Consider the following 10,252-nt stretch of genomic DNA (forward strand, 5'->3'; position numbering starts at 1 on the left):
ACCCCAACACTTGGTAGCCCTCTGTTTGTTGGTTGTGACTCTCGTATACCATCATGATTGGGTTGATTTTTCTAGCCAAAATTCGGTTGATTCCAACGTCAAAATTCAATCCGACACCACCACTTAAACCACCAGCCTCCACTTTATAAAACCCTTCTAACCCTGACACTTGGTAGCCCCTGTTTGCTAGTCGTGACTCACGTATATCATTGTAATTGGATTAATTTTTTCACCTAGATTCTGGCTATTATTGACACTAGGGGGTGGGCGATGGTTAGACAAGGGTGGGGGGTGAGGTAGGGGGCGCCAAAAAGTGGCTAGAGGTTAGGTTATGGATTTTGAAACAGTGAAAAGTGGTAACCCGACTTGGAGAAGGCCCTGGCTCTTGATTCAATCGGTAAAACCAGCTACGTCGGGTCGGGTTTCAGAATAGTGGTTTATATTGCATGTCAATTAAGATTTTATTTTTCAATACAATTAATGTTTCTAATTAAAAATATGTCAAATTTTGATTAAGAATCTTAAGCTTATAATTTCTCGACTTTAACAATTACATAATAAGCACATGTAATAGGCTAATTAATGATAAAATGCTATATTTGGTTAGAGATGGCAATGGGCCCGACATTTTTGGGTATCCGGCCCGAAAGGGGCGGGCTTTACCTGAGGTTGGCAGGCTTGGGCTTGGGCCTGGGCTTGATTTTAAGGCTTGACCTCGGGTACGGGCCGGGCATGGGTACATATTTAGGCCCGCCCGGCCCAGCCCGTCCTGAAAATTTTAGTATTAATTTTACTAATTTACCCTTATACTATATATTTAATTGCAATATTATCCTATATATATTTATTTTTTCCAAACCCTAACCTCAATTTTTATCCCATATTGAAGGTTTAACATGTTAAAATTGCCTTTAAATGAGTTAGATGGGTTTGGTTCAACTTGTAAAAGTGGATTTCACCACAACATATTATGCACAGCTGAAAAGTCAGTATAATCAAATATTATGGAGTTTTAATTGCTCAATTATTGCTTAAATTATTTGCGGAAATAGCTTCAATTAATATTTAAAAACTATTTCTAAAATTAAAAATAAAAAAAATTGAAATTTATTAATATTTAAAAATAAACATTATTAAAAAAGGCGGGCTTGGGCCGGGCCTATGGTTATAAAAAACCCGTCGGGCCAGGCTTGGGCTTTGCCTATCATACCCGTAGCGGGCTCGGGCCAGGCTTGGGCCTGTGTCATGAGATCGGGCTTGGGCCTGGGCCAAGGGGTACCCGGTCCCGCCCGGCCCATTGCCATCACTATATTTGGTTTGGGTTTTTTGGGTCGAAGAGTAATCCCATATCAATCCGTTCAAATTTTTGGTTCGATAAATCCGACCCACACGGAAGCGGTTTGGGTTTTCGGGCCCTTAGTTGGTCATCAACTCATCATACTTGAACCCAAACCCGACCCGATTAAGGGTCATGACTATAAAAGCCGCAAGTACGGAGCTCGACAGTCGGGGGGGTTAACTAGGGTTTCATTATCTCATTATCGCATCGTCTTCCTATCGAACCGCAACTATGACCGCTCAAACTCAAGAAGAACTCCTGGCTGCCCATCTCGAACAAGAAAAGCTCAACGTAAGCCAATCCCAAAGCTCTTTCTTTTTTATAACCCACTACTTAATGTCATTTGCAATTTTCTTTTTTTAATTGTATCGTTTGCCGCCAATAACCTCTTTTTAATTTCTGGATTTGTAAGGTTTAATTATTGATGGAATTAGTGTAAAATGTTTGCCGATGTTTAGCTTGGTTAAAATCAAAAAGTAAAATTATACATTTTCAGTGGAATGAATTGAGTACTTATTGGGCAAAATTATCAGTTCATAGAGTATTTAAAAAGTGTTCATTTTATGCTCCTTTGATGCTTTGGTTGATTTAAAAACCTAAGTGAAGAGTTTTTTTTTTTTAATTTTTTTTTTTTTTTTTTGGTTGTGGGTGTTGTAAAGATATGATTTGTGGGTCAGGATTTGACGGTTTGTTGCACAATCTTTGCTTGCGTGGTGGATGCTTCATAGTAATGATGTTTTTTGCAGCCTGATGAGCCCGTGCTTGAGGATGATGATGATGAGGATGACGATGAGGAGGATGACGATGATGACAAGGATGAAGAGGATGCTGAAGGTAAGGGCTGAACACAAATATGGATTTTGTTAAGAGTTTTTGGCTGATTCTTTTGTTTCATTTGTTCCTATGTAAGAATTGCCTGAACATATTATAGCAGTTAGATGGTTTCATCTATGTAGATTTAGAGCATCGTTTTTAATGTGTCTGTCTGTCTTAGCTGTAGAGAAATATAGGTATTGTAAAGACAGTATGCAGAGTTCTTCAATACTAGCGTCACTTCTTATAAGTTGAATATAATAAATTAGATTTATGATTTTATGAAAAGTATAATAAACAAAAAAGAGATTTTTTTTTCCTAACTTGTTCTTTACAAACTTATGTTTTGCATAAATGTGATACTGCATTAAATGGTTTTGTTATTCTGGATTAAGAAGTTTGTCTTTTATGTCTGTTTTGACGGTGGATGGATAAACCTTGGTGCCAAGAATGTGAGATGGTGTTGCAAGGGTATGCAGTGTTACGCAAATGCTAGTACCAACTTTAAATGCTAAATAAAATGAATTGGATTATAATTTTCTTGGGAAACATTTAAGTACATAAGGGATTTGAATGTTTCAAGCAGGCACGAGAGAGCCCTCAGCAGACTATATACATAACAACATTTTATTAATACTCCAAATTTTTTTTGGAATCGTATCCACCTTTTCTAAATAGTTTTGATATTACTGCATTTATTGGATTTTAAGTACCTTTGCATTTCAATCGGACTCATGAATTAATCGGAAAATCATGGAGATGGAATTAGTGTACTTCCATGGATGCAGTGTGTATGTCAAAAAGAATCTATTTGAGGTACATAGTTATTAGAATTGGAAGTTGTAATTTATGCACATTATTCTGGTTGTAAACAATTATTAGCTTTATCATGTGTGAAGAACAGAACCATATGGTATGTGATCATTGTATTCACTGATTAATGGAAAATTGGGCACAATTTCACTGGTGATTTATTTTTTTTTTTTTATTTTTTTTTTAATATTGCAGGGAAAGGGGATGGAAGTGGTCGATCCAAGCAGAGCAGGAGTGAAAAGAAGTCTCGCAAGGCAATGTTGAAACTTGGAATGAAGCCAATTCCAGGAGTCAGTCGTGTAACCGTAAAGAAAAGCAAAAATGTTCGTGTTTGAATTGCTGCCCTACTTTTTGTTTCTTTCAGTTTAGTTTAGTCAGATTTCTGTGTAAACTAAACTCTTATGCTTTTTGCATTTCAGATTCTGTTTGTTATATCAAAACCAGATGTTTTCAAGAGCCCAACATCAGAGACGTACATTGTTTTTGGGGAAGCGAAGATCGAAGATCTAAGTTCGCAACTGCAGACTCAGGCTGCAGAGCAGTTCAAAGCTCCTCCTGCCAATTTGGCTAATGTGGTTTCAAAGCCCGAGTCATCGACCATGGCACAAGATGACGAAGAAGTAGATGAGACTGGTGTGGAGCCAAAGGACATCGAGTTGGTCATGACACAAGCTGGGGTGTCAAGATCAAGGGCCGTGAAAGCACTCAAAGCTGCAGATGGTGACATTGTTTCAGCCATCATGGAACTAACAAATTGATTGTCACTTCGTTGAATATGTTCTGCTGGGTAGTCATTTAAGGATGGTTTCTTTTTGGCGTTGTTACTCTTGGATGATTGGGGTTGCAGATTTTGAATATTTATTATTAATCTGTGTTTTCTAGTTCTCTTTTACTTCTGTATCAACATGAATCAGTGTTGGATGAGCACTTGTGCTATATTTTATTCTTGGAAGCAATATTTTAAACCCAATCCGGGGTGAGCGGTTTGACCCTTGACAAAACTTTAAAAATTCAGTAAATACACATTTGAAAATTATAGTTAAATCCTTATAAGTTTGAAATTTAGCAAACCCGACTCAAATACAAATCGGTTGATGATGTTCGTGGCGGCAACACTTCAAATGCAATCCAAATCGTCTCTTGAGCCTATTCCCCAAAAATCCTATTGAAGATGTGGTTGAAATTTGTTTGATTTCGGTTAGATTTTACCAATGTCGGCTTTGACATTCCAAGTTAGATCTCACTGACGTCGGTGTTGATAACCCTGTTTTAAAAACCGGACTGGACCGATCGGTCGGTCAGACCGGTTGGACCGGGAACCGGTAGTTTCTCCGGTCCGGTTTAGGTCTCAGGGGGGTTTTTGAAATATTTTAAAATTATGAGGGTTACCTTGTCATTTTATAGGGGTATTTTAAAGATATATCAAAAGCTTAGGGATTAATTGGTTATTTTATTGGGGAATTTTTGGAATAAATAAAAATTTTAGGGACCAATTTAAACTTTTTTAGGGGAATTTTTGTAATATATTGAGATTTAAGGGGTTAATATAAGTTTTTAAAAATAAAATATTGCTGACATCATCGGTCCAACCGGTCGGACCGATTGAACCGTGACCAGGACAGCAAAACGGTTTGTCCTCCGGTTCGGGTTTTAAAACAATGGTTGATAACACTCTTTATCATCCCGAAAATACTCCCCTTTTCCTCCAGACCAAAACCCACCTCGCCAATCGTTGGTTGTTTTTGCCACCCCTTTTTTTCGATTTCTTGTCGATTTACTCATTGGAAATTAACTTCGCCGCCACCATTACACTTACCGACATTTTCTCATCAACAATCCCAACATTCCGACCTTTAATTGTTCGTCGATCATCATCCTAAATTCTAGATTTTGGATAAATAGAAAAAATGTCAACCCGGCCCGGTGAAGCTCTTGGTTAAACCGGACAGATCGGGTCAGGTTTTAAAACAGTACTTGGAAGTATGTAGCTTGGTGTACGTCTAGTTACAATTTCTACTAACGAAGCGAGCCCATGCGGTTGAAAAGATTTTAGCAAGATACAATGAATACACAGAATATTCAACAATTATGCAGTTGGCCAAAGCTTCTAATCTAACTCGAGTCCTTAACATCCTTAAAAAAACAGTAATCAACTTCATAAAATGGCATATCTCAAACACTTACTAGATGGCAAAAGCAAATGGGAGTATTGAAATTTGAAATATCAATTTATTGAACTTTATGTGAAGTTCATTTTGCGAGCCTCACTAAACTGCTTCAATTTTATGCATCTCAAAACTCAGTTAACATAACATTAAGATTAAGTCTTGATGGGCTTCCTGACTTGCTCAAGACATTAAGCTTTCAATCTTGTCATTTAGGGCCTAAATTTCCATCGTGAACATAGAAGAAATTACATATATATATTGGATATTAAATTCAACAACTTAAAGATATCATTTCTCATAAACAACGGTTCTAAACAATTGCAACTTCACTTAAAAGTATCAATGACTTAAATGGGCTAGACGTTCTAAAAGATAATGCTTAGCCTCCAAATAAATTTCATGGTGTTTTACCAATGAAATTTTTTGTTTATCTTTTCTACAAACTTTCGATCTGGTTGATAACAGTCTCGTTGGAACCATACTAGATGTGTCACTAATTCTACTGTCATGGTGAAAATATGCTAGTATAGAATATCCTTTATTTTACGGGTGGTTTTGTTAATGAAGATGGAAACCCTGTGATGAATGGGGAAATGGCTGAACATAGGCATTGTTCTTAATTTGGTAAGAAGTATAGACCTTTCCAAATACAATTTCTTTGGAGAGATTCATATCAAATCATTGAAACTGTCGCATAAATCTTTCACAAGAAGAATTTCTTGAAACTATTTGTGCTATGACATTTAAAGAATCCATTGGTTTCTTTAGAAGTCAACTTTCAGGTCCTTTATTTATCAACAGAAGACGAAGGTATAAGTATTGTCATTTTTACATCAACGGGGATAAACTTTATTCTTTGTACTAGATCCTTGATGATTTGAACTATGTTATTGTGTAGTGGAAGAGAGAAATGAATATCGAGATAAGGATAAGGATATTGTTTTCATTCAAAGGAGTCTTGTTCCATGTTACATTTGATCTTTCTTACCAGAGGTTGTTAACTATTATTATTTGAGACATAAAGATAATTATTCGATCGTTTCTGGTATTTCTTACATATTTATACAAAATTAATTTCATTGATGTAAATATAAAGGCATATCAAAGACACATCAGAGATACAGCATTAGAAAGTGCCCAAATGATAAATCATTAACGTTGTTGAAAACTGCGGCAAGTGACTTGATCTTGATTACGAAATTATTGACAACCCTCAGAATTCTCCTCTCCCTTCACCAAGTTATTAAAAGATAGTAAGATTATTGCTTAACAAAAGTCCAATTTATTAATTAAAGGAATTAAATTAAATTATTGCAAAGATTTGAAATTTCTAAATTAGTACCCTTCTCATGTATCAGTATTCAAATTTTGGTCTTTGGGACCCGTTAGAGGGAGGCTCTTTGGGAGTAAGCTCTGCGCGCGTATATTTATTGTTTTGCCTGTACTATGTTAATTTTGCCAAGTGTATGACCAAATTTCCGCTCTACTCTTGTGAGTTTCACATGGATATGACAAGTTTATTCCCCTGGGTACTTGGTTTTATGTAAGCATGCCAATTGGATTTGTGGTGGGCTTCGGCATTTGAGGAATTAGTTAGACAGATGACTGAAGCTCTAATGTAGAGCCACCATGATTTTCTGAAAGCTTTTCAAGTAGCTTTGTGATGCATTTGGAGTAGGGATAGGTAGTGTTTTGAGTCAACATACAAGGGCACTCTATGCCTTATTACTTTACTGAGAAACTTAATTGATATTAAACAACAATAAACCATTTATGATCATCCTTAGGACTTTATATCATTGGCAGTAGTATTTTTTTTTTTTTTTACCATGTGAGTTTGTCCTTATCTCTGACTATCATTCTTTCAGTCACAAAAACGATTGAATGAGGGACATGTGGCATGGATTGAGTTCCTTCTGATCTTTATTTACCTTTATCGTTAGACATCATCTTGGTAAAGATAGTAAGGTGATGATCCACTTAGTTATGTTGTCTATGTCCTATTGACCATGATGGACAAAATTGTAGGGTTGATGAAATGAAATTTGAGTAAACCTCTTGCCTAGTTTTCAAACTCATCTATCAAAAGATTTTAGCAGGTTATAGCCGAGATAGTTTGGAATTCGTTATTCACGATGGTTACCTTTTTCGAGGAGCTCATTGTGCATTTCTTATATATCCATGAGAGACTTCGTAGTTTGGGAGATCCATGTAGGAGGTTTAACTAGCCATTAGGGAGAGATACTTGACGATAGGTTATATAATATCGACCCTATATATCTTTACAAACAAAATCTATTCTCAATATGGTCTTTTGTCTCTTATAATAATATTTTACTTATAATTAAGTCATACAAATAAACAGAAATTATACAAAATTTATGTAAAATAATTATTTTATCTTTTGTTTTTTATCTGTTTGTATAACTTAGTTGTAAGTATAACATTGTTGAATTTTTTGGATGACCATAATGTGGGCTTTATGGTCTGGGAAACTTACTCGATGTGTGGTAACTGGAAACGTGCCAAAATTTTCCATTAATTTAGGTGGCTTGGGGCCATGATCTTCAAGAGTGATATTTGTGTCTTTAAATATTAATTTAGCTAATGATTTTTAGCCCTTACCTCCTCTTTGATTAGCCTTCATTTAATTATATAATTTCATTTTGATGAATTTAACCTTAAATATAAATAACAAATAAAAGGAAAATTATATACACCCAAGTTCTCTTAACTCCCCATTTCAATAAAATAAAATTTATATTACAAATTATTAATAAAATAGAAATTCAATGTCTGCCATATATAAGGCGCGTGCTGTTCCACTAAATGGTGATAATACTGCAACTGAAGATGTTTTAGATCCTTGATTTTGGTGCAGCTGAAATTCTCCGTGTTTGATTCTGGTAGGAAAATAGTTTGTGTAGAACAATTTTTTTAGAGTAATCTTTACAGATTATGGTGGATTGTACTGTCGAAAATGCTCCAGGGATCATTCAGTGCAATACAGAGCTAAAGTGCAGATTAGGATTAAAATGAATATGAAGTTGTGCCTTGCTGATTGTTTTGAGATGTTCCCAACTTGATTGAAGTCCCAAATTTCCTAAAACAATTCAAAGAAATTTATTTATTTCTATGGCAGAAACTACAGATGGAAAGTAAAATGATAGAGTAATATTGTAGTGAAAAAATGGTATTGACAAGCATATAAAAAAAGTGGTGTTATTTAAGCCCCACTAAATCTCTTTGGAAGCCCCAATAATCATTAAAATCATTTTAACAATTAAATTTATAATTATTTTATATTTCATTCCATAATTGTTCTTCTCTAATATTTTTCCTTCCAAATTTCTTTGTTAACCCTGTTATCCCTATTTGTTTTTCTTGTGCTAAATTTCAGTTGCCATTTTTATTTTTGATAAAATCTCAGTTTGCTTCTCTTAGACAACATATTTCCTGTCCAAATTCTTATATAGAGTATTTTTATCCAAATCAACTTCAATTTCCATGAGAACTAAGAAAATGAAAGAGTTTTTACCTTGCAAATCAATTAGCATGGGATGACTATTAAAATAATTTTTGTTTTTCATTTTTCTCCTATATATGCAAAAATTAACTGTTGTTTAAATAGGGTTAAACAAAATCTCCTAAATCAAACCCTAAACAAGAACAATTACTGAGAATATTCAATATTATTTTATTTCAATTGTTTGAATCCACCTTCCATCTTTTCAAAAATATATTAATCATGACTATATAATGATCCGTTTCCAATAGATTAGAGTGAGTTTAAACGCATCAAACAAGAACAAATGCTCAAATTGACAACAACTTCTCTTTATATAACCCAAATTAGCACATAACATCAACACCAAGATAGAATTTTGGCCAACACAAATAACAACACAAACATACACACAAGAGCGACTAACCAATACTAACACAATGCCAATTGATTCCCAGGCCTAAAAGAAACCCATCAGCCAAGGAGATCCACCACCAACCCTTAGCAAGATAGAATAAAGGATGAACAATACTCTCTCAAGAGTCAAGTTTTTCGTTCAACAAGTCTAACCCTCACAAAAGGGAAAATTCGGCCTTAAATAGATGGCTTTACAAGTTGCCCTAGCAAAAATTTAATCTAAACTGTACATGTGACACAACTTAAATTAAATGCAATCAAGACCTTACATGTTGGTTAAGATTGTTACAAGTCAACTTTAGTTCAAAATATTACATGGGATAATGCAAAGGAACAAACATAAATAAATAATTTAACAAAATCCTAGGAGTCAAGATTCATTGACTTTCCCTTTTAGGTAAGGGATAAGGAGCCACCAAAATATTGTCATCTTGTCTCTTGCTGAAAATGAAAAGTGTAGACCACTTTGTCATAGTTAACTCCATGGGCTTGTAAGAACTCCCCTTTGCACAATTGGTTTTCCCTTCATAATTTCCTTCCCCATTAAGTTAATTGAATCCCACCGAATTATTTTGCATCCAAATATTGGGCTTGAGTTGAGAAAGTAACCAAGTGGGGATTTGGGGTGGTTTGGGCTATAATTGGGCTTCTTAAACTCATTTTGAGCACACAAATTCTCTTGGGCCAAATTGTTCCCAATACCTTGAATAGTTTCTTCTATGGGCTTCACTTAATTCCGCGGAGATTATTGATGAACTTTGCTAGTTGTATCTTATCTTGGCTGAGTTTCATCACCTTGCGGATTTAAGGACAAATCCTATTCAACTCGGGGAGAATGAAGCAAATTCACATTCAAGGTAACCCATTAATCTTCATATGAGCCTATGGGTGTTCATAACCGGTTAACAGATTTTCTGAATCGAACCAGTTTTTCAATTTAGGAATGTTCCTGAACCGAAATTGAACTAGTTAAGGGGAAAACGAGTTAACCGGTTAGTAAAAACTGATTAATCGGTTTTGAATTGGTTTTCCCTTTAATTTATATTTTTCCTTAATTTAAACTGATTTTATATTTAATTATTTTTATAATAAATTAGTTTTATTGTTTTTATTTTATATTTTATTATTTTTATAATAAACCGGCTTATAAAACTGGTTTCGGTTAACTGGTTCCCATAATTCTGTAAATCGATAATC

At 34.8% G+C, this 10,252-nt stretch overlaps 1 protein-coding gene across 1 annotated transcript; it reads left to right on the forward strand.

Moving 5' to 3' along the window:
- The first annotated feature begins 1,496 nt into the window (after positions 1-1,496).
- On the forward strand, positions 1,497-3,935 carry LOC116129300 (nascent polypeptide-associated complex subunit alpha-like protein 1). The gene is made up of 4 exons (XM_031415047.1): positions 1,497-1,630; positions 2,086-2,173; positions 3,161-3,288; positions 3,385-3,935. Exons 1-4 carry the CDS (start codon positions 1,571-1,573, stop codon positions 3,721-3,723), a joined length of 615 nt encoding a protein of 204 aa, XP_031270907.1. The 5' UTR covers positions 1,497-1,570; the 3' UTR covers positions 3,724-3,935.
- The last annotated feature ends 6,317 nt before the right edge of the window (positions 3,936-10,252 follow it).

The sequence above is a fragment of the Pistacia vera genome, unplaced genomic scaffold, assembly GCF_008641045.1.
Source record: "Pistacia vera cultivar Batoury unplaced genomic scaffold, PisVer_v2 Contig210, whole genome shotgun sequence".
NCBI classification, from domain to species: Eukaryota; Viridiplantae; Streptophyta; class Magnoliopsida; order Sapindales; family Anacardiaceae; genus Pistacia; species Pistacia vera.

What these genes read in the sequence shown, in the direction of transcription:
- LOC116129300 (XM_031415047.1), top strand. Translation starts at nt 1,571, where the DNA reads ATGACCGCTCAAACTCAAGAAGAACTCCTGGCTGCCCATCTCGAACAA. An exon ending in TCGAACAAGAAAAGCTCAAC is followed by an intron (nt 1,631 to 2,085) that starts GTAAGCCAATCC and finishes TGTTTTTTGCAG; the next exon opens with CCTGATGAGCCCGTGCTTGA. An exon ending in GGATGAAGAGGATGCTGAAG is followed by an intron (nt 2,174 to 3,160) that starts GTAAGGGCTGAA and finishes TTAATATTGCAG; the next exon opens with GGAAAGGGGATGGAAGTGGT.